The 25,211-nt window shown below is 39.7% G+C and overlaps 1 protein-coding gene across 2 annotated transcripts in view; it reads right to left on the minus strand.

The window, feature by feature from the left end:
* Positions 1 to 25,211, minus strand: part of bbs9 (Bardet-Biedl syndrome 9) — a 122,378-nt gene that overhangs the window by 72,284 nt on the left and 24,883 nt on the right. Inside the window, exons 13-18 of one of the 2 annotated variants that reach the window (XM_053486986.1) lie at positions 17,765 to 17,869; positions 11,961 to 11,975; positions 10,649 to 10,789; positions 8,616 to 8,711; positions 8,284 to 8,456; positions 6,735 to 6,887 (exon numbers count right to left, since the gene is read on the minus strand). In XM_053486986.1, the coding sequence (XP_053342961.1) occupies positions 6,735 to 6,887; positions 8,284 to 8,456; positions 8,616 to 8,711; positions 10,649 to 10,789; positions 11,961 to 11,975; positions 17,765 to 17,869 (683 nt within the window). The remainder of the gene's footprint in view (positions 1 to 6,734; positions 6,888 to 8,283; positions 8,457 to 8,615; positions 8,712 to 10,648; positions 10,790 to 11,960; positions 11,976 to 17,764; positions 17,870 to 25,211) is intronic. The other variant, XM_053486987.1, reaches the window with a different exon arrangement.

Below are 25,211 nucleotides of genomic sequence, written 5' to 3' on the forward strand. Positions count from 1 at the left end.
CCTGTTTCCCAGTGGGTCATGTCGTAAGATAGATGTTTTTGATGTACTGAAAATGAGAGCCAAGGACGAGAGAGCCAGGGAACTCTGAGGAACTTTTCCTAAAGACTACAATTTGAAAAAATATTAGAAATTGGCTGTTTGGATGCAAAATATGAAGAAATGAGGAGTGGATCAAAACCTTTGCACAGTACTGTATACATTAATTTATTCTTCATTTAATCATCCATCAATTCAATCATCTCATCATGCTTGTTAGGATTATGGTGGATCCAAGCCTGTTTTGAGAAACAGTTTTCCAGGCAAAATACATACAGTCCTGCATATTCATTCAATATTAATTAACACAGTTACTAATTATGAGCAATTATGGGTATAACCAGGAACATGCCATCAATGAGATTGTAGTCCGTCACAGAATTTCATTGGATCGTGCATCTCCATATTCATTCTTCTGCGAGCTAGGTCAGGGTGAATGCGAATGCTAAGAATATCCCAGGATCATTGAGAATGATGTCGTTATGCAAACTGAATGAAATGGAATTCTTTTTGCTTTTACAGTGAGCATTTTTGTTCCATTAAATATCATCTTCATTTACCACACTGTCATGGTTAGGGTTGCAATGGATCTGGAGTCTGGTCGGGGAAAACACCAAGCATAATGTGGGAATACACTCTGCATTTATACACAATTTCATTTCCTAATTTCTTAAAGTTTTAATGCTACTGTTTGATTGTATCTGCAAACAAACATTTTCAAAACATTGCCAGTTTTACCTAAAGTTCTCAAGAAAAGAGCAGTCACCCCAATTAGCCATTGTTTTACTGAATCCCAAAATTCCAGGTGATTGTGAGAACATGTTTAGTTGTGACTTGAAACAATGAAGAAAAAAAAAAAAAGAAAAAAAAAGCCTATCTCTCCACAGAGAAGATAATGCAAGCTTTTAAGTCGTGTTTTGCCTCTGTATCTAGAGGAGATTTCATCCGGTATGGCAGAGATATTATTTGGACTCGGAAACTCTGATTGTTTATCAGGTTAGTTCAGGGGTGATGGCTCCACAAATGGGCGACATGTCAGATTAGCCCACTGGCAGTTTATTGTTCAGTCTCCCACCCACAAATACATCAAGTAAATCAGTGCATCAGATGCCAGCAAGTCTCCAGACAGGAATTATTACTAAGCAGCAAAAATTCTAACTGCATAATGACAGTGTGTCTTAGTGCCAGTGATTTCAGCAACCATCTCTGTTTGAGAGAGGGTTCTGAGCTTGAGTGTGGGCCATTTTAATTACAATACGGGTAATCCTATTAGCATGGTGCTAAAGGCTCAGAGTCGCGTACAAAAGAGCAGCAGGAAGAAGATATGCTCCGTTTCTTAATACGATCCCGATTCTATGGCAACATGGCCACAAATGAGCTGGTTTAGTAGGGTGGAGAGACAGCCATTGTAGCTCCCGAATCCATCGTACTGAGACAAGATATTACATTACTCATATCATGCAGGCATTAATAGGTGGAGAAATAGGAATAGATGAGAAACCAAATGTGGCTTCGCTGCTGCCGCTGCTTCTCACGTATACACAACACACGGCAGTGTTTTGTGATGCCAGCTGTATACTTTTTAAAACTGGAAGCGTAAACTTTTCCAAGATATTCCTACAGAAGGTCTGCCAGCATGCCTGGGCCTCAACCCCCCACTGAATCTGCCTCCCTTTGGGCAAACACCTGGACAGCTCTCACAAGGATATCGCTGTGCCTGTGCGTTTCCAGGATCTAAAAAAAAAAAAAAAAAAAAGTGGCACAGATAAGAGATGCACGAGTACTGTAAACACGGAGAGATTCATATACAAAGACTCTTGGCTTCATGTGATGACTCTTGGCTTTGGGGAGGTACTTCTTTGCTTTCTTTTCTTCTAGTGTGAAAGTTACACAACAAAGCGCCCTGAATGTGGTCGGGACAGCTGTTTCGCTCTTGCTTGGTGCTGACTTTCATTTATCTCCATCACAATTCCTTAGATGTGTATGTCAACCGGAGCTGCCTAGAAACTTTTGAGGAGTATCACATGTATCGCTTTGATGAGCTTTGAGTGGTTGGAGGTTGGAGTGTAGGACAGGTTCCCTCAGGCCTTTCTTGTGCTACACAAACAGAACTACTGCTATCTGGCAGACCCCTTTCTCGAACTGGGCGTCACGCAAACGCGCGCACGCAAATCTTTGACCGTCAAACATTAATGGCAGGTTTCAGGTAGACAGCGGGATCAGTGTTGGCCCTTATTTGGGTGCTTTTAGCAACCGTTTAAGCCTGTTTAGTGCCCCATTTGAGCCCAAATAAATCAGGCTTGTCAGGAGAGAGGCCTCTATTATGAGCCTTTGCCGAGGCCTGTCACTCACAGCGCAGCCTCTTACACCTTTCAGCTGCTAATTACAGGGAGGCAAACGGAACCTAACAGGCTTGTGCAGTAGCAGGCCAAACTCGTTCTAAGGCTCCAGTATGAAGTAAAATATTTGTGGGAATGGAGACTGCTGGGGATTCCCCCTCCCTAAAATTCTCCCAGTTGCCTCTGAGACTTCTCTTATTTGTTTTCCATCTCCTGACCCTGTTCTAAAACGATTGCCAAGCCCTTTCGCTAGTGGTTGACTGCACCAGCTAGAGCAACACTCCCTGGTTCATTAGCGTACATACCGACCCTCGTGTTTACGTGTGTGAGCGCCTAGAGCGACTTTATAAAAAGCAGAGCTGATCAGAATGGCACGGGACCATCACCCACATCCTTTCATGAATAAAATATAAGGGAGAGAGTGAATGAGAAGGTGAAATCTTAACTGTCCACAAAACATGTGGAACATCATCGTGGCTGCACGGCACAAGCCACAGCTTGCTAATGTACGGTGAGAGAGTCTCATCAAAAATGCATGAGTGACGTGAACTTCATGGTTGGGTCGAAGCCAGAAGAGAAGACCGTTCATGACAGAGGCTATTTGTACATCTGTTGAGGCCTCAGTTGCTTGCAATGGGAATTTTAATGGCAACCACAACAATCATAAAGTGAGAAAAGATGTAGGGTGTTTTTTGTTTGTTTTTTAGACAAAGCAGTTGACAATTGTTTTGTAAGACATCTTGTGAACCTGGTTTTCCTGCACTGCTCCTAGCTTCATGCACATTTCAGTTCCAGACCAAATTTAACTCACTTGGTTCAGCTAATCAAGCCTTCAGTAGCATCTAAAAATAAAAGCCAGATGTCTTTTAACTCACTTTTTCAAAATGGCGAAGTTCCATTGGGGTCCCTGCTTCAAGCCATCTTTTCTTCAGCAATAATTTATCATTGAACCAAATTTCCCCAAACAATCCCAATGGGGGAACACATTGCCCTGCTTACTTTATATAAAAAATACAAAAGACGAAACAAGTTCTATACACAGCTTATCCTGTACAGTGTCCCAGGAGGCCTGGGGCCTATCCCAGGGTACTCAGAGTGCTAGTAAGGGTACACCCTGGATGGAGTGCCATACATTCTCACTCACACACTATGGGCAATTTTGAAATGCTAATTAGCATAATCTGCTTGTCTTTGGACTGTGGGAGGAAACCCAACAAGCACAGAGGCAGGACCCAAAGGCAGGACTTAGTGGTGACCCCCGGAGGTGCAAGGCCACAGCACTAACCACTACGCCACTGTACCACCTCTCAGTTAAATAAAAAACAATATGTTTATTTTTTTTTAGGGTAAAAGGGAGGCTTGTGAGGGAACAACTGTTTATATCTGCTATAATGAGGGACTAGTCTGACACATGAACATTACAGAAAACTACATACGGATAAGATTAGATAAGATATTTTTTTATTCATCCCACAGTGAGGAAATTTATGTGTTATAAAGTATATTTCCTCACCTTATTGTAGCCTGAACACTGCAGGCCTCGATTTTTTTTCCTGAGTGTGCATTGCTTTGCAAATAAATAGAGATGAATTATTCATTTAGAGTGCACATCACTCTTCCGGCCCATCAATACGTCCCCATTCTGACAGGGGTGTGTGTGTGCGTGTGTGTGTGTGAATATACATTACATTACACCGTGTATAATGTGTCGCCATTTCCCGCATGCCATCCACAAGACGAGCAGTGGGACAAGAGACAAGAAGACCGATCACGGTGCAAGAAGCTTTGAATTAAAAAAGCCTTTTAAAGTGAGCTATTCGTTTCATTCCTATTCGTTTCAGGTAACTGGTTCACAAAGAAACTGTCCTGCTCTATAGCCTTTAACAAGCTTTTGGTACAGTCTTTGGTATCTCAGGATGTGTTCAACTGGAACTTGAGGTACGAGGCTTGTGGGAGGTTAAGTCAAAACAGTTCATTTATAACCATGGTTCGAGCAAAAATGTATCTTAAAGAAAAACATCAACCAAAACAAAGAGGATTGCTATCCAAGTGGGTTGTGATCTTGCATGAAAATGCATGTACGCAAACTTCCGCCCACACCATTAACACATCAAAAGTTCGTTTTGAGGTGTTAAAGCATCCTTCCTGTAGTCCTGATCTTGCTCCATCGGTCTTTCACCTGTTTGGTCCCCTGAAAGCAGCCCTACGAGGACGAAAATTCACTTCTGATGAACAAGTGAAGACAGCGGTGCATTCGCGGCTCGCAGCCAGGGAATTTGAAAGCTTGTTGACAAGAGATTATGTCGAGAAATTATGTATTTGTCCTTTCTAAAAGTAAATTAAAATGATTTCTACAGTCAGAAAGTGGATAATTTTGACCCTTGTATTTCTGTCAATTGCATATTAACAAAGTAAGAATGTTTGTATTCAGTCGATTAAATCTGTTACTGTAAGTCAGGTAATGTTAAGCCAAACATACAGTTATCAAATTATCAAAGACTAGGTTTGACTAAATTTACACTTTAATTACATTTTAAAGACATCTAACCTGGCATATATAATTTGTTTATACTTTTTTTTTTTTTTTTACTATACTATAATGAGAAATGTTATCATATCATCAGTGTAACTCAGAGCTGTCAAAACATTTTTAATTTCCCTAATTAGGAAAAAGCAGAAGAGTGGGCTGTTCATGTGAAATATGAACTATTTTCATCTGTTCCAAATATCCATTTAGTTCAAAACAAAAATTGTGAAGACACGACAGCTTTCGAAAGTCGAAGGCCTGTAGTCTGGAAAATCCTTCAAGGTCTGTAATTACATCCATACAAAGAAGTCCCTATAAAGTGTTCAATGCTGAACCTTTGTAGTCAACTTGACAAGAAGCTTTTGTTTAAACGATCACTGAGACTCTTCTTAAGTTTTGCTACACTAGAGCGATCTAAGGTTAGCGTACCTTTCCTATACCCTTCTGCTAAAATCGACAGCTACTCGCTTTTAAAAACACGCGACCGCACGATTAATCACAATCTTCCTAATGCAAATCGGTGCTCGTTAGAAGGGAGTGGCCCTGTGTCACTGCAGTAAACAGCTCTTTCAGAGGACCATCACTTTGTAATCACATGAACACACAAGGTCTCGCAAAGTGCTAATCTGTTTTATGACGGCACATGGAGGAAAAAAAAAAAAGGGAAAAAAAGCGAGTGTACAAACACATCAGTGGAGCTTCCATATGTGCCTACTGAATGTTAGTCAAGAGTGAAAGGTTGAGCTATTAGCTGTGAGGGTAATGTAACATCAAGAGACCCATTAGAGAGACGTCATAAATCTGTGCTCGTTCAGTGCAAGGCACTATGTGTGTGTGTGTGTGTGTGTGTGTGTGTGTGTGTATGTGCGTAAATGATCATTCTGCACATAAATTAGGTCTCTAAATACAGGTCTCCATGTTTTACTTCTCTCCCCACAACGTCAATGTGCAATCTGTGTCCCAATAATGTCCTCCTTCCATGATTGTGTGTGTGTGTGTGTGTGTGTGTGTAAATGATCGTTCTGTACATGAATTAGGTCTCGGAATACAGGTCTCCATGTCCCCACTACTCAATGTTTGATCTGCCTTTTTCGTGATTGTGTGCATGCGTATGTATGCGGGTGTGTGTGTGTGTGTGTGTGTGTGTGTGTGTATTGCATATAAATCCAATCTTTATGTAAAGTTCTTCATGCCATTTCTTCATGTTCCCACAATGTTAATGTGTGTGTGTGCATGTGAGTGTGTGTAAATGATAATTTTGTTCATAAATAAGGTCTCTAAATACAGATGTCCGTGTTGCACTTATGTCCCCACAAAGTCAAATAGTGTGTGTGTGTGTGTGTGTGTGTGTGTGTGGGTGGGTGCGATCATTTGTACATGAATCTGGTCTCTAAAAATGTGTGATCTGTGTTCTAATAATTTCATATTTCCAAGAATGTGTGTATGTGTGTGTGTCTCCATTTTGTATATACATATCAGCTCTACGTTGTTCATATCATACTAATGTCCCCACAAAGTTAACGTGTGTGTGTGTGTGTGTGTGTTTAGGGTTTTTAAGATTTTGTTTGGGACAAGCATAAAACTATTCAACAAATTTGACCTTGTGGGGACCTTTAGAAGGACTCAACAAGATTTTTTTTTCTTGCTGCTCCTTAAAACAAACAAACTATCTAACAGAGACAAAAGTTTCTCTTATGGTTACTGAGGATAGGGTTACATTTAGTTGTGAGCATATTATTACTTAGCTACGTGAAAAATTACGCCTAATGAAAGGTCCTCAGAGTGTTAATGAAAGACAACCTGTATGTGAGTGTGTGTGTGCGCTTTCTAACCTGACGATAAGTGCCCTCCATAAGTGTGTCAAGATTCTGTAACGGGGCTGGAGTCTTGTCTTTGATGCGTGTGAGCAGTCGCCGTTGGATGGCTCTGAACTGGACGGCTCGTTCTGAAAGCAGGTCCTGGTACTTCTGTGCATTCACTCGGAGCTGCAAAGAGCATAAAAACAACTATAGCGCATATGTTTATGTGTGTGTGTGTGTGTGTGTGTGTGTGCACGTGTGGCTTCATTTCTCAGACTATTAAGAACACAAACTGCTAGCCGTGTTTATCATCAGTCAGAGCAAACTCATTCTGACTGAACTGTTTACATGTTCCCTAAACTCGGAGAGCTGTTTAAAAATCTCTGTTTACGTAAAAGTATATGTAAACTGAGCTACAAGTATGCACAAGCAACATTTAATGTCATATTTATTACTGTCCCAAGATGTCAAAAATTATATAACAGTCCTCACTTACATTATAATTCTGTAACTTCTGGATTGGTTTCTCGTACCGGCCATGTTGAACAGTCAGTTTTCTGCTACTGAACAGGTTATAATGAACTTGCTCTGATATGAAGGTCAGTCAAAAATGATTCGCACGCAGGTTATATTAAAACTTCTGTCTTATCAGCTTCTTTTCAAAGGCTTCTGTCTTCCCAGGCACTGCTTTGTAAATGTGAACAATTTACATCAGTTCATTTGGGAACAGAACTGAATGTGCACAAAAGAAGAGCAGTGTGCAGGGACAGCTCATTTTGTGGTCTGAGGACCGATCCTCTGAGGAAGGTGAATGTTTCTCGAAGAGAGTCATTACTTGTGTTTGGTCCCCTGAAAGCAGCCCTACAAGGATAAGGATTTACTTCTGATAAAGAAGTGAAGACAGCACTGCATTCGTGGCTTACAGCTCGGCCTAAAACTTTTTTTAATGAGGGAATACATATTTGTCTTTTTTAAATGTTAATTAAAATAAATTCCACAGACCATAACATTATTAACATTGAAATTCTTCAGCCATAACAACATTGATTATCAATTATATACCAGTAAACTATTGACAGAATCATTTAAGCCTGCGGGAACCAGGGGCCTATCAGGCAAAGAGCCCAAGGGTGCCGACATGGCCTCCAAAACCCCCAGATCTACTCTCGATCGAGCACCCAGTGGATGCAGCGGACAAATAAGTCCTATCTTTGGAGGCCTCACCCTGCAAACCACGGCACTCAAAGGATCCGCCGCTAACATTCTGGTGACAGACACCACAGCACACCTCAGAGGTCATGTGGAGTCATGCACCGAGGGGGCAGAGCTGCCCTTGTGGCACAAGAGGAACCTACACAATATTGTGTATAATGTTTTGCACTGTAATGTTATGGCTGTTCAGTGTACTTATACAGCATGCATATATATATATATATTTACATATGCTGGTTCCAATATGTTATCATTTTTTAGTAACAACGTTACATTTTCTTATTTTTCTCTTTAATTAAAATGTCAGGTTACATATTTTCTTGTATAAAATATATTTATTCGAGACGTGTCCAGGAATGTGAGACCTCACCTCAAAGTGGTGGTCCACGGTCTCAAAGTATTCCACTAGTGGGATCGGGCCTGGGAAGCTGTTGCGGAAATCCTTGACTCCGAGGTTGCCGAAATGCCGCTCGAAACGTTGAACCAATTCTTTGGCCACCAGCCATATATCCTCAAAGCTTTCGCTCTGGATCCTGTATCGCTCTGCAGGAGGGCCGTGCAAACACACACACACACAAAGCAGTGCTATCATCCTTTGCACACCTCTCCACAACACCTGTAATTAACCCCTGCTAACGTAAAGCAGATCACAGGACTCTTTCTCATGATGAATGTGTGTTGATGTGTGTTTGCGTCACTCACGGGATGTTTTGGAGGCCAGGACGGTGACCCGAGAGCCAGCGATAAACTGGAAGGCCAGGGCGTTACCTTCCTTATCCTCAGCCTTCCCTGAAAATTCTTTATTAAAATAAGCAGGAAAAAAAAAAACAACATACAATGAAAAGCAGTTCATGAAAACAAAACAAAAAAAAAAGCAACAAGATTTTTTTTCCTGTTTGTTGCTACACATCCCATTTTCATACACACACGGCTCTCAGACTGTCCTACTGTGTGGCAGAAGGGATGTCAGACAGAGATAGACGCTCTTATCTCCCTACAGGACGCCAGTCAAGGTGAAGTGAGCACAATAGCGGTGCCCCTTATCTGCCCTCCTGCTTTCGGCCCCTGCTTTTATCTCGGAGTCCGCGCGGCCCCCTGTCTGCTGTGCCAAGGCTGTCCCCTCCGTCACCCGCTCACCGCAACCAGATAACCCATCATACACAGCTGATAATGAGGAGAGGACTTTCTGCAATGTTCCCATCACCAAAAAGGCTTGAGAGATGTGCTGATGTGTCTATAGCTATTGAGACTAAAAATATAAGCTTGCAGTCCTGTGAAAAAGCCACTTTTTCTTTGCCCCTTCCTGATTTTTTTTTTTTTTCCATATTTGTCACACTTAAAATGAGCGAGATCATCAAACAAATTTTAACATTATACAAAAATATAAAATGATGATTTCGTTTATTATGGGGAAAAGGCTGTCCAAACCTGCCTGGCCCAACAAGAAAAAGTAATTGTGCTTCCTGTTACATATGGCGTAAAACTAACACAATATTTCATAAAAAGAACATCATAACAACAGAAACATGGTGGTGGTAGTGTGATGGTCCAGGAAAGCTTTGCAGCTTCAGGACGACTTTTCCACAATTTTGCACTCTATCAGAAAATCTTAAAAAAGAATGTCCAGCCATCAGTTCATGGCCTTAAGCTCAAGTGCACTTGGGTTACGCAGCAGGACAATGATCCGAAACACACCAGCAAGTCCACAAAAAAACTAAATTAGGTTTTGGAGTGGCTTAATCTAAGTCCAAACTTATCCGATTACACAGGTTGTTTATGTTCGGAAACCATCCCATGGGGCTGAATTAAACCTTTCTGAAAAGAAGAGTGAGCCAAAATTTCTCTTATTGCCAGACATCGCAAATGTTTGATATCAGCTGTTGCCGCTGAGGGTGGCACAAGCAGTTATTACAGTAGGTTTAGAGGACAATTACTTTTTTCAACAGGCAGGTTTGGACAGCTTTTTTCCCTTAATAAATTAAATCATCATTAAAAACTCTATTTCATATTTACTCCGGTTATCTCAATCATTTAAGTGTGACAAATATGCAAAAAGAAAAAAAAATCAGGAAGAGACAAATACCTTCACAAAACTGTACAAGGCTCAAGGTCCCAGCGTGACGATACTCAGACTTGAACTCAGATTTAGTTTTACGATCAGTAATGAAGGTCAGGGTCTGAATTTTATGCCCTTTTTTCCCTCAAAGACCTACCAACATATCCATGAATAAATCCTACAGTTGTAAAATATTTCTAAACAATGTGTAGAAGTTCAATAAATACTCTACTTCAGCTTGTGTACATGGTGACTAAACACTCCACTAAATGGTGGTATTAAACTCTCCGTGTGTCAGCGTGGAGTTTCCGTGGGGGGATGTAGCCCAGAAGACTGTTTAGATTTCACTTGGCTGTGACCGTGTGGAAGTCAATACCGAAGCCGTTTCCTTCCACACTGTAGCTCCTCGAAAACGTGATGATGGACATCACTCGTTTAAAGGCTGCTGTTCTAAAGTAAAACAAGCCAATGTCACAGGCAGGTCCAGCATTCCAACACACTTCTAAGACGACTTCCTCTTTGCATTCAGAGAAGGGGATTGAGGAAATTGATGATGTAATGATATATTACCAAAAGAGGACTGTTTGTAAAACAAATTAACTCATGCTGACATACTCATCCTACATACTGTAGATGGCCTTCAGATTGATAGCAAATTGTACATATGGGGATGGTGTACCTGGGAAGGCTTGACTGAGGTTGATGGGCGGTTTGTTGGTGTCCACAGTGATCTTGTATTTTGCATTCTTGGAGGCTGTGCTAGGGCAGCAAACCAGGCAGAGCGGCAGCGCAAACTTGCACTGGGTGACTCGTGGAACTCCTGGTAGCATAGACATACAACTTTTTACTAACAGGCCAAACACAATAGTAAATAAAAGACAAAAATATGCCATAGAGATATGAGGTCCTAATCTGGTGGACCCAAGAAAGAAGGAGAATGGAAGGTTATGGAGAACAGTGTGTAAATCTGTTCATTTTTGCATAAAAACTTACACTTTCCCCATTGGTGCAAACGTGGATGAGCAAATAAGTAATATCAAGAGAACTGATTGCTCAATGCTGCACTAATTCAAATAATTGCTAATTCTTAGCTTAGAGAGACTCTGGCTGTGAGAAAGTCCTGACTAGTCCCTGGTATTTCCACAGATATCAGCAGCTACGCTCCCCACTGCTACCCTAATCCCGTCCTGTAACGTCTTGCCAGGTAACCAGAGCTGCAGAGCCTCAACACGGCTCAGCTCATGTCACTTTCACCAAGATAACGTGGCATGAACAAAGCCCCATGGTGATGTTTGGGTACACCCACTTTGGACTGACTTTAAAGGAGGGTGATCTTTAGGAGGTGACGGCTGGGAAAAGCGTTTAGGATAATGAGAGAAAATGACTAATAATAATTTATCTAACCTTTTCGTCAATCTTTCCAAGGGAATCAAACTTTATGCTTTTTCATCCAGGTTTTCGGGTGATTTTGAATCGCTTGTTGTCTTATTTCAAATCTTTGTATTATAAATACTTCTGGAAATGGAATAATTTCCTGGAGTCTAGAGTTCGCCAATGTTTCACAGACACGTTTATTTGCTAAAAATTGATTGGGGTTGATTGTGTACCCTCTCTGTTGTTCCTCAATGACCATTAGAGCCATGATCTATCCTTTATAGTGTTACTGTGTCTGATGGGATCTCTATCACCCCTTACAGGCCTGTGCTGATACTGCACCCCACTCCAAATGTCATTCGCTTACTGTGTTCACAAAGATCAGCGGTCACAAAAAAGGGCATGTTTAAATTAGACAATAAAATGTACAATGAAATGCTTTCCTTCAAATGTATCAGACTGTAAAGGATCTGGATTCAGAACAGCAATACAAATATCTAAAATGAATTATTGAATTGATGAACTGGTTGCGCATGGGCAAAAGTTTAAATATGAAAACTATGGTTTAAATGAACATAAACACTGGTCTAGTCCATCCTGTCAGTGGTGGCACTCACCTGCAGGGTTCAGCTCTGTCATGGGCAGCGTAAAGAGAGAGAGAGAGGGAGAGAGAGACAGATAGAGAGGCAAAAACAACTTTTACATTATGTTGCTCAGCATTCTCCTCAAAGACAATTTGACACAGAGACGCACACAACCTGTGCAAGACTTCCCAATGTAAATCTGGTAGAAACTAATCTACAAAGATATTATTAGAGCTTGTATGCATGCAGAGATATATATAGACATGCAAGCCTGTAATGTAACTTCAAAATGTTGAGTTTTAAAAATGTAATGCATCTTGTAAATCTATAGATTTATAGAGAGGCAATGATTTCCATTCTGAATAGAGCCCTGACTCATAGGTATATCTACAGGACTACTGTAAGCGCATAAGAAGATGACTTGTGATTCAGGTCATGGACAATCACCATGCTGCTGACACACACGTCTATTATTATTTCATGCTCCGTTTCAAACCATACCGCTGCCGTCACATCCGCGCTATATTCTTAGATTTTAATACTTTTATACTTCTCACATTACACTTTCATTATGTAAATTCTGTTCCTTGTTAAATTTCAATTTCTATATTATTTAACGTCATTTCCAGTTTAAATCAAACTTTATTACAAATCCTATCTTTAGTTTAATTGTATTTTCTAGCCTAACATTTTTATTTATAGTGTAATTCTATTTTCTGTCATTTGTCTATTTAAATTTTTCACTTTTCCTATTTTATTTTACTTTTTTCATCAGATTTGTCTCAAGCAGCTGTATTTCTTACATATTTTGAAATAAAAAACTATTAAAAAAGCTAATAAACACTGAAATGCTGAATATCTCATACGAAGCAATAATCTTTTGTTTTTCCTGCTAATATTATGTTCTACACTCTAGTCCAAGTGGCAGTATTGCATCATCTGTCCATAAAACTCAAAAGAAGAAGAAGCAAAACATGGGTGTTTGTGATTTGTATTTTCTGCAAAAGCAACTAAAAGTTGGAAGTTTACCTAAATAATTTTTAAAAAGAATCGATTCTGAACCAAGAACTGACCAACAAAAAATTGCTTAAATTGCGTAATCGATTCAATCGCACAGCTCTAATTCTGCATTCTTTTAGTGGAAGTTCCAATAATGGGAAACGATGCGAGATGTGCACTTGTGAAGTATCAGGACTAGAATTTTCCATTTCTGGTACCGATACTGAAACCCGATTGTATCAGCGGATCCTCTTTTTTTTTTCATCTTTCAGTTCGGGTAATGTTTTCATATAGTTTATGAAGACGTCTCTACATTGAATGAACACTGAATAAAATATAAAAATCTTTACAGTAAAAGAAAAAAAAGTTTGTGGTTGCTCTGGTGGAGGTACTTCTGCTTTTGCTCAGTGAAAGGAGGACCTTCAGTAAACCTGAATCCTCATTTCGATGCGAATGTTTAGTTTAAAACATAACCACCCTAAATATTTTAGACACTTTATATCTTTAGTTAGTCAACAGCCAGTTGGTAATAAAAAGGAAAGACTTCTACAAAGGAAATATTCTGGGATTCTGTCCATCCTTAGATGAGAAGTGGACATTTGTACACTTCATGAAGGTGTAGGCCTTCTGTTTAAGACTTGACTTGTTTCGGGAGTCCTGCGCAAAAGTCAAAAGGTAAAGGAAGAAAACTGTTGCTCACTGTAAAATCCCTGCTTTTCGTCCTGACAGGATTTCACTTCAGTTTAAAAAGCCTTTAAGATCTTAGGTTTCCTTTGCCCGGGGTCATTATAGCTGCCATGGCACTCAACAATTCGCAGGCATGTCACACCTTCTGAAATAACACCTGAAATGAAGCTGGAAACTTCTCAGAACCCGATGTGGCATGGGTGTCTACGAGTACGCACCTCCTTTGTGCTGTAACGGAAATTCTAACTACCCCCGGCGAGCCCTAGTGCCTCCCTGGAAGGGCTTCGGCTCTTTATTTATTCGCTAAAAAGGAAAAACTGCCATTGCGTATAGGGCTAGGCATTTTAAGTAGCGGCCACATCAGTCATTCAAACCGCGCTTCTGAAAACACAAGACGTCTCTCGACAGCGTTACCTACAGTGCTGGCGAGTTTACGTTTAAATCTGTCATCGCTGCCCAAGAAGTCGATTTTTAACCTGGAAATAATCACAGATTAAAATTGCTTACAGCTGAAAGTTCTCTTACACTGATCTGGGACCAGATAGTCCACTGGAGAGCTTCTAGGACATGTTTCACATTACACAAACATTTCTTACCTCAATGGTTTATCACTAGAGGGGACAACTTTTTGGGGGGATTTGTTCGGGGTCACTGTCTGGATTCGACAGTTCTGAGGGGACAATTATGACCACGGTAAAGAGTAAATAAATTTAGTTGATGTGCTGTACATACATATGGGTGACACAAAGGACATATTGTTTAATAAATATCGACAACAAAGGCCTTTATTATGTAGAAAATTAGCAATTATTAAAAAAATAACAGTATTCCTTTATGTTATATTTAACAAAATACTATGTTATACAGAATAGTTTTGTGTTTAAAAAATTCATTTAAATAAATATGCAAGTCTGTTTTTTATTTGAATATGATCAATAAATATGGTAAAAACAGCAGGTAGTTGTCATTTATTAGTTACTAGACGTTTTATTAATTATAAAATTTGCAGTACAACTTTATCACCAAAAAGTGTTTCAGTTTTTTTTTTTTTTAGTTTTTCTTAAAAATACCCCGGCTACTGTCTACACCAGAGTGTTAGCATGAGTGTAAGGTTTGTGTTTTGATGCTACCCGTTTTGTATCACATGCTCCCTTAAAGCTGATGAAATCCGACAGCTGACGCTCGGCTCCACGTGCTTGTTGCAGCTCAGTGCTGAGAGATGCTGTGCAACATTCATTCACTCACTACACAGGATACTAAGGTTGATGTCTTAAAGGTAAGAGAGTGTAGAAAGCTGTATCGCACCTGAGCTCGCCACTGTGGCCTGTTCAGTCTGTCAAAGCGTCTACACAAGACAAGGCTTTTAAAAGTGTATAAATCCCAGCTGAGTGGTTTTCTAAGTGGTCTTGACAGATGCTAATCCCTTTACTGATGTTTGTTTTTCTTTTTTTTTCTGGCCCGGGTTATGCGGAGGGTGTTAAGAGTCATGCTGGCATGGTGACAGCAGGTGCTAATGTGACACAGGCGGCTGCCCTGTGGACTTCTGCGTGAGTGTGAGTGAATGTGAAGTATGTGGTTTATACCTTAAACCAGAGCAGTCTGGGAGTGGACTGACTTCTGCACGTGGTTTTAGGTGTGTGGGCACGTCTCCTTTACTGGTACTGACACACAGAGGACACGCCTCCTTCACTTACACTGACACAGAGGACCTGCCTTCTTCACTGAGACTGATAAAGAAACCACACGCCTCCTTCACTGGGACTGATGATGAAAGGACACGCCTCCTTCACCAAGATTGACACACAGGACAGTGGGAGTGATAAAGAAACGACACGCCTCCTTCACTGGGACTGATAAAGAAACGACACGCCTCCTTCACCAAGATTGACACACAGGACAGTGGGAGTGATAAAGAAACGACACGCCTCCTTCACTGGGACTGATAAAGAAACGACACGCCTCCTTCACCAAGATTGACACACAGGACAGTGGGAGTGATAAAGAAACGACACGCCTCCTTCACTGGGACTGATAAAGAAACGACACGCCTCCTTTACCAAGACTGACACACAGGACAGTGGAAGAGATACAGAAAGTACACGCCTCCTTCACTAGGACTGATAAAGAAAGCACACGCCTCCTTAATTGGGAGGGATAAAGAAAGGACACGCCTCCTTTACTGAAACTGATAAAAAAAGAATACACCTTCACTTGGACTGATAAAGAAATGACACGTCTCCACTGGGACTAATAAAGAAAAGACACGCCTCCTTTACTGGGACTGATAAAGAAAAGACACGCCTCCTTCACTGGGACTGATAAAGAAAAGACACGCCTCCTTCACTGGGACTGATAAGGAAAGGACACGCCTCCTTCATCAAGATTGACACACGGCACTTAATCTTTCAGAGTGTTCTCAGTTTGATATCTGACATTAATATCCTATATATTAAAGTCAAGGTAATCAACTGTATATACAGAAAGAAGGCAGTACTGATCTGGTGTGTGTGTGTGTGTGTGTGTGTGTGTGTGTGTGTGTGTGTGTGTGTTCACTGTACAGTTTTTAATGTCCATTGTGAGTGGGGTTTTCCCTCTCTGTAACAAGTCAGTGTTAAATGGCCAATGTGTCAGGATGTGTGTGTGTGTGTGTGTGTGTGTGTGTGTGTGCGTGTTTGTACATGTGAGAAAAAAGACCCAGGTTCCACTTGTGATCTAATATGTCAGCCTGAGAAACAGACAGCCTTTCCACTCACTTATTTTTAGGGGGATAATCGTAAAATGAAAAAGAGTTCAGATTTAAAGCTCGTTTAGGAAGCTTTCCACGAGCCTCTGCCAACCTACACGCCGTCCAAAGGAAACAGCGGCACAAACGGCGGACTTTTCACTATTTCTCAGTGCGGCTTTCGAATTCGGCAAAATAATCGTAAAAAGCGGGGTGACATTTGCGCGGAAAATAAAGAGGCTCGCTCAGGGACGAGGATAATGTCTTCCAGAACGTGAACGCAACCTGGATCCAGCAGCCTCCTCACACACTCGCATGGACGATGGTTCTCAGAATATGGAGCTTAGTGGAGAACTGAAAAGTCTTTATTGTTTAAATACAGAAAACAGAAAATGTTAAGGTTAATATTTAGGATAATGTTTTTGAGAAGCTTGTCCATTAAATGTTGAATTGAATATTAAACTTTTTTAAAAAGAGGCAAAATGTAGAAGGTCTCAACTGACTGCAAAACATAAATGGCCTTCGTGTCACTTTAGAATTTCAGTAACGTAGAGTTTCCGACTTGTAATACCTGTTCTGCGCTTTTTTCAACATGATATTTTCTGAAGACTCTTGAAAGTGTGACATTATAAACATTTCCTGTAGAAAAAAATAAGTTTCGAGACCTAAACGCAATAGGAATGCATGAGATTACTGATATGATGAATATTATACACCGGTTAGTTCTGACGGAGTACTCTGATTGGAGGAGAAACATTAGGTTCAAATAGAGAGCATAACAGCATTGGGATGTTTAACTAAAATAACTTGAAATAAACAAACATCATAATCTGTTGATAATAAATGGTGTTTGCAGAACTGTTGCATAACAGCTACAGTATATGGCACTCGCAGCCATGCTGTTGTACTGATTATCAGCACTGCACATATGTTCGGGCTGCATACAATGGCATCACGGCCATGCTGATATTCAATACAACAGCACTTCATCTCATGTGATATTCCTTAAGTACATTATTAGTTCATATTTAATATTTTAAGCAGGTGGGGTTTAGATTTAAATCTATTAGAATCAAGAGTTCAACAGCGTGAACTTAAAATAAAACACATCTGCTAAATATGCCTCGGATGAAAGCAGACGTGTGAAAAATTGTAGGAGAATTTCACAAAAATTAATACTTTACAAAAAGAAAAGACAAAGTTCAAATGTACATTTCAATTGTAGAAGGAACCATGGTGTCTGCAAAATATTATAACTTTGCAGACATTGTCATATCCAAAATATAAAAATTAGAATTAATTTACAACAGTCATCTCTCTATTCAGCAAAAAAATTATAATAAACAGAGGTGTTGAATAACACATGCCACAAAATCCAGAATAGCAACTGTAAATGTGTCTTAGGGTGTGTGTGCGAGTGAGTGTGTACCTGTAGGTGAACTGTAGGACACGGCTACGTCTCCGGTCAGGTCAGCTGGCGTGTAGTGGCCGTTCAGGAAAGCTGAGAAACCCAGGACCACCTGAGAGCCGCTCCCTGAGAACCAAAGCATTAGGTCGAAGGTCAAAGACAAAAAAAGTATCCAAAATGTCAAGATCGGTATTGTCAGAGCGATTGACCCAAACTTCAAAATGTTGTGTAAAGATCAAATTCACACACACACGGGATGAAAAAAAATCCAATTGACAAAAAATAACAATAACAACAACAACAACAATAATAAAATATTCATGTTTATATTTATTTTATATTTTAATACATAAAAATGTATTCATTTATATCTTGCATAATATTATAAACAATAAAATATTGCTAATAATTATTCTTTTTTATTATTATACTCATTTTTGGTGCAGCTGTACATGTTTTCTACTTTTTAAATTAGTTAAAAAAAAAAATTATATATATATATATATATATATATATATATATATATATATATAAACAGTGAGGACGATGTTAAATAGAAAGTTAAAGAAAAGATTGAAGTTAGTGTCTGTTTGATAAAAGAACGTTTGTCTCAGTTCAAATCTCTCCCATACACACACACACACACTCTCTGGTGCCTCGAGGGCCCCGCCTGGTGCACGTCAGCTCACGAGTTAACGAGCCATGTGTTCAGGGCCAGCACAGGTGAGTGATCTGCAGCTATGTCCCAAGATTCCTGAGAACCACCATGAGATTAAGTGCTCTACCAGCCTGCATCTCTTTTTTATGTCTTTCCTTCCTCTCAGTCCTTCGGTCCTTTCTCTCCCTTAACACAACACCAAACAGGAAGAAACCACAATTCGGTCACATCGATGTATCTTTAGATTATTATGCTTATTACTATTATAATTATTTGTATTATTATTTGGAAGTCTACACCATCCATTCTCTTCAATTGTTTTTGTTTAGTTGCTAACACATCATTATCTGAAAGTGCAAAAGGTAAATATAAAAGCTCCTGCCCACTTGACACAATCGTTCATTCCATGATAAATGTGTCATTATGCATGTCATTATGACATACGGTTTCCTTTTTCACCTACAGTTAATAGAGTGGAAACACGTCAACCACATTGTATTTTTAATCCAAAAAAAAAAAACAACAACACACAGAATGAAAAATGTTAATGAAGCATTAATTAGCATTCATTAGTTATCTTGCCAGCTTGTTCTTAATTTGCCTTCAGGATGAAATATCCCCAGCAGGAAATATGAAGGCACACGTATTTTTTTCCACATTGATGTTGTCACACCTTCCATATTAACTGTCGAGTTTCTGGGCGAGATCTTTAAAGGCTAGCTAATGAACAATTAATGTTGCTTTCAAGTTCAAATAAAGTAGCTTTATACTCTCCTCTTGATAATATTTCAGATTAATGCGGATCAAGAGTTCACATTTTTACGGCTCTGGAATCGTGAGAACGGTTCGTCATTCTGACATCTCGCTGTTTTTCCTCTCCACCACCTCACTCTTTTGATCGGTCTGTAAGGGCAAGCTTTTAACCTCTCCATACCAGGACCAGGGGACAATCGCACGACCCCGAAGACGCCGAGACCACTCGCGCTTCACTCCCACACTATTAGAAAAGGAAAGCGCAACAAGACTAAGAAAGGAGGAAGAAATAACTCTGGATCGCAACGTGCCCTCGGGGGTTCTGAGTAAACTACAGGGGCATCTCTCTTGACCCCCGGCGACCCGTTCGGTCCTCTCTTGGGACGCGCTCTTGAGAGGGGTCATGGCCGAGCTGATCCGCACTTCACGCTCCGCACAAAGGGAGCACTTAAGGGAGACATTCCCTGGCGGACTTATTCATCTGGGTGGATCTGAGGTTTTGGGATTTGTGCTAAGGTGTGTGTGTGTGGGGTCGCTTTTGGCTGACGGGGAAATGGCGACCTCTGACCCAGGAGGCGTTTAAAAGCAGTGGCTACATGCCCCCTGAGCACTTAGGATCAGTTTAGACCGGTGTCTTGTGATTCAGTAAAGGGTCAGACATAAGGAGAGAGGGGTCAAAATAGGGAGTAACTTAATAAAGTGTCAAAACAGGCCGCAATTGAGATTTTCACAGTAACTTTATTTAGAGGTTGGTAAGCTAATGCCTTGAGTATTGTCATGTTCAAAAAGTTAGTACCCCCACTTTTAATTATTACATTTCGAGTTTAACATTCTACAGTGAGAAAGTTTATTCACAAATGGAAATATTCAACACAAACACCCAAAAACCTCAATGAACTGATGCAATGTTGTAAAGACGAATGGGCCGGAACGATACGAGAGACGGATAAAGTCAAACAAGAAATATTTCCTTCAAGTTTCTTGCTGATAAAGATAGATCTACAAGGTATTGAATCATGGTGGGTACTTAGTATTGCCCACATGTTTTTTTTTTTGGTTCCAGTTTTGTTAAATAAATAACAGGTTATATGTTGTTGTTTGTCCGAGGTTGTATTTGCCGAATACTGAGACCCGCTAAGATCAACTGACTTTTATTATACTTTTACACACCAAAAAAAAAAGGGGGGAACTAACTTTTGAACATGACTGTATAGGAGCCAAACAAGGCCTTAAGTTATACATATTGATAATAATCAACCTAATTCATTTATGTTTAAGAAGTACAATGTTTTTTCAGCATTTATAATAAAGTGCACGAGAGTGACATCAGTGAACCAGGTCATGTTTTAGAATTTGACCGTTTCTCACAGATCCGCCTTTCGAATACCTTTGCGTGTATCGATTTATGGCACCTGGCTCTTGTTTTTTAGTGATGCTTGTATTGTGTAGAGATTCTTACAGTAGTGAGTCCTCTTAGAATTTTCACACAGTACGGTTTGTTCTACTTTGATTCATCATTAATCACGCAAGAAATCCGGATGTGTTATTTTACGTCTTTTGTTCATGTTTACCAGACTTGCCTGGTACGAGGGCATCTTACCAAGTAGGGATAAACAAGCAGGATATCAGACTCATATCCCATTCCCAAAAAAAACAGTCTCTGCATCAATGCATTTTTAATATAGATTGTATTTATAATCCAAGCAAACGTTGGTTTACTGGCAAACCACTGATAAAATGCACATTCCTGAATTTTATTCATTGGTTTTATAGTTTTATTCATTCAACAGTTTGGCTGTTTAAACCACTCCACAGCTGGAACCCTAATGTTAAATGACCATCGTCATATAATTGTAATGATGTTGCGGCGTCGTTTAGCCAAAATACGATGTCAAAATAAATGTCAAAAACAAATCTGATGTCAAAATAAGTTTTTTTCTTGTCTAAAAGGTATAAAATGAAAACGACGCTGAGATAACGTTGAACGAAAGACCACAAAACAATGTTGCAAACATACCCCAAAACAACAAAATTTTAACATTTATTTTTCACGTTTCTTACAGCCTAATGTCCATTCACACAATGTTCATCCACTCGCAAAAATTCACTTTTAAGACATTTTTTGGCATTTAGATGGGTCTCCGGTTTGCGTGCATAAACAACACACACTTTTTGTCCTTTAAGCGTTTTTGTATTGGCCAGGGCCTAAATTTGTTGTAAATTTTTTCCCCCTATTGTGACCTCATATAAGAATAACCCCTCCCTCGCCTTGCTGCTTTTCTCTGGAGCGGTGTGTCTCAGCAGTGGCTCATTTATATTGACACTGAAATGTTGCATTTGGAAGAGGAGTAAAATAAAAGGAGTTTGAGTTATGAAGAAATACGGGACCTTTAACTTTCCAAGAGGGTTCAGATTTTTTTTATTTTCTTTTAAGTAATATTACCGTGAGGTGCATCATAGCTCCGAACTCAAATTACTGTATTGAGTGCTCCAAGGAAGTATTTTAGTTGACAGATGGTCTGACGTCATTTCATCAAGTAATTCTAATTTTCAAAAACAACCCAATACCAATGGTGCTCCAACATCCGTAGCATTGCCAAATTAACATCACCACACTGTTTTGACTAGCAAAAAAATTCCTGCTGGTTCGGTCATCCATGTTTCCATCCATGTTTAATTTTTAAACATCCAAAATAGAGCTACAAGGCTAACATGGGTAATAATGAATAGGGGCTTAAACCAACCAGTTCATTATATCCATGTATATGCAGACATTTTGCTAATTTAGTTATGATGCATCTATCAAATCAAGCTTTTTTTCGCAAACAAATATGGTCCCTGCGTAACTGTTTGTTGCCTGTCAAATATAATTTAAAAAATGGTTCAAATCAAATTAATATTACCTGGATTCTCAGCTAAAGTTCCCTGCAATTTGTGTCAGTCCTGGACAAAAAGTTCTGGCATTATCGACAGAGTTTAACTTGAGTTTAGGTATTAAGCAGCTTGACGGTTTGAGGGCTGTGCGTGACGATTGACGCCCCTTGGGTCCGAAGAGAGCTTTCTAACACTCAAAAACATTTAGAGAACTGTCAGTTTACACCCACAAAAAAAATGGAAAAAATTGAGAACGACACCACCCGGAGTCTGGTCCTGTTAGACCTGCCAATCCAGGGAGGGCCGACATGAAGTTTTTTTTTTTTTTTAAACAGCCTCGTAGTCAGGTTTATAAACCCATTACTTGTTTTTAGAAGCAGAAACCGCAGACTTAATATTAAACAAGTCTTTGCTGCGATTGATTACATAACCCGTTCCTTTAAAGGTTAATCGATGTGATTTGTTTAGAAAAGAAAATATCTGAAGTCATCGAGCAGGAATGTCTGCTCGTGTCGATTATACACTAAACACACTGTGCTGTTATTGTATGAAACGATATGCGCCCTTGGTTACGCCCTTATTGTAGCTGAAAGTGAGAAAGCATGAATAAAAGAACAACAGAAACAAAGAAGTCTGTGTATGTGTGAATCACAATGAATCGGAGCATTTATGAGTCATATTGGAGATGGAATAATGATACCAAAAAAAAAAAAAAAAAAAAATCTTGAGGCGTTTTTAAAGTTGTCCCATATTGTATACCCATGATCGATTCTGGACTCGTTTGTAGGAAAGTGTCATCATCATCGTCGTTGTCATCATCATTATTATGGGATTGTTTTCACAACGACTAATTCTTTCCTTCTTTCCAAACCCAGAAATTGATTGTGTGATTAAATATAATGTAATATAATATAATGTAATTCATTTACAAACGAGTTGGGTCGAATATTTTTTTTCTTTTTTTTTTTCTATAAAGGGCGTTCCAAACATGGACTTGTCATCACATGAGCAAAAGAATGAAGGCGTGAATCTCACTTCAAGCTTTAAGCACAGTACGGTGATGAGATTCTGCAAACGTTTTTAAAAAGGCCTGGCTGAGTGAAATGTCTGATCCTTAAAAATAACTTGGAAGAGACATTTGTCTGTGGGAACTGTACGCACAATCATTCACCGGCACCACTTGCATGTTACAGGAACTTGTCTGGGATTTATTGCCACGCCCAGCATACAATCGTGACCTCGCTCCAAGCCAAAGGAGTTCCTGGGAGGCCGGCGATTCAGACTTGAAGCTGGCAGTGGCTCCGATCATGACTCTGGTGTACTGAGAAAACTTTCTACCTTGATGGTGTCCAAGCACTAGTGAAACGATGGGACAAGTGCATTAGTGTAGCAGGGGATTATATAAAGAAATGAAGGGAGTTTTTACTCTCATAACTGCGTTCTGTTATTAGGTACTGTACAATCCTTTCTGTTGAGTCCTGCTTTGACTTAAACAGTTATTATTTTAAATAACACTAATAACACATGAGAACTGCCCTTGTGGGAACATTTGCCCTGACACACTGAGTCAGGCAAAGGCTGTGAGCAAGAGATAATACATTTTTAGTTTTTTTAAATAAGCGAGTGTCCGATTTCCATGAAAACTAAAAGTGATGCTGTACTGCCTCTTTACAAAGAGGATTTAACATCACCTGACCTGAGAAATCAGCAAATAACCCTGAACTCGTTTTTGTATTAACTTATCAAGGTGCATCTCAAAAATCCCCGTCGCTTTTTGAAACCGACACACGAGATGAGGAAAGCCTCGCTTGAAGAAGTTCAGAACACGAGACGAGGGAGTTAACCTTCTCTGTCTCATCAATTGACGGAACTGAAATTTAATCGAGGAGCCGCTGTTTGCCAGGAGTCACGGCACAAGAGAGCCGGTACACTTGCCTTAACATTTGAGATAAAGATCAAGAGGCATGAAAGGCGGCTTGTTCGGATTAGTGCCTCGAGGACTTATTCTGTGTGTGTGTGTTTGCAAACGGATGAATAGCTTGTGCGTGTTGAGCACTTCTCACATCTTGTGTATGTAAAAAACCATCAAGATAAGCAAGTCTATAAAGCATTCAGGCATCTTCGAAGTAATCGAGCAAGTGAATGTGTGTGTGTGTGTGTGTGCGCTTAAAACTTCCTCTACCGCTGCCAGGTCATAATGGCTGAGCTAGGGATACGCTGGCCTGGCGGTTGACATTTTAGGGTCAGGAGAAACCCTAGCCGAGTGTGCTGAAGTGAAAGGGCGTGTGTGCTGAGCGCTGGTCAGGTTTGGCACCTCTTTACCCAATGCTGCATTTACTTTGGATTTCCGTTTGTACGATGGTTACGGCTTGTGTTTGAGGACCGTTTTTCATACATATTCCCACTTTTAAGTCATGTAGAATAATTAAAAATATTTTTTTACAACAGCACTGCCTAATTCTTTTGATTGGTTAGAAGGTGATGATTAATTTTTTGTTAAAAAAAATAAATACGATAACTCTGGCTGCAAGGTTTATATTAAAAGTACTTATTTCTGTAGTAAAAGTTGGGGGCTTGAATCCAGTGTGTGTAGAGTCCGTATATTATCACTGGGTTTTCCGGTTTGCTAACACAATCCAAAGACATGCCTTGTAGGCTGATCAAGGTTTCCAATTTTCCAGTAATGTGTGATTGGATGTTGGTTGAATGTGTGCTTTTGCCCTGTGATGGGTTGGCACCCTATCCAAGGTGTATCGCACCTTGTGCCCTGGGATGAGCTCCAAACCCACCATAACTCTACACAGAATAAGCGTACAGTATAATAAAAAAAATGGTGACTGAATCGATCGATCGATCAATAGACTAATCACTTGGACCACAAGAAGTTTGTCAATCATAACATAACAAAAAAGCTACTTCTGAAGTTTATGACCAATCTTGATTACCTAAAAATTTCAGACAACAAACAACAATCATAATTTAAAATGCAAATTTCTCATATTTTATACTATAATAGTATTTATACTAAAACTGGTGTAAGCTTCTAGATGTGTTGTTGCTTAAATTAAAGCAATCCGGTTTTTAGTAAAAGCTTAAAAAGCAAAAAATCTGTAGTGTCCGTAACCATGTCAAATTTATGTTGCAATATCTTAATTTTGCATTTTAGAATAATACACTTTTTTA

Source organism: Clarias gariepinus, chromosome 25, assembly GCF_024256425.1.
Source record: "Clarias gariepinus isolate MV-2021 ecotype Netherlands chromosome 25, CGAR_prim_01v2, whole genome shotgun sequence".
Lineage (NCBI taxonomy): Eukaryota > Metazoa > Chordata > Actinopteri > Siluriformes > Clariidae > Clarias > Clarias gariepinus.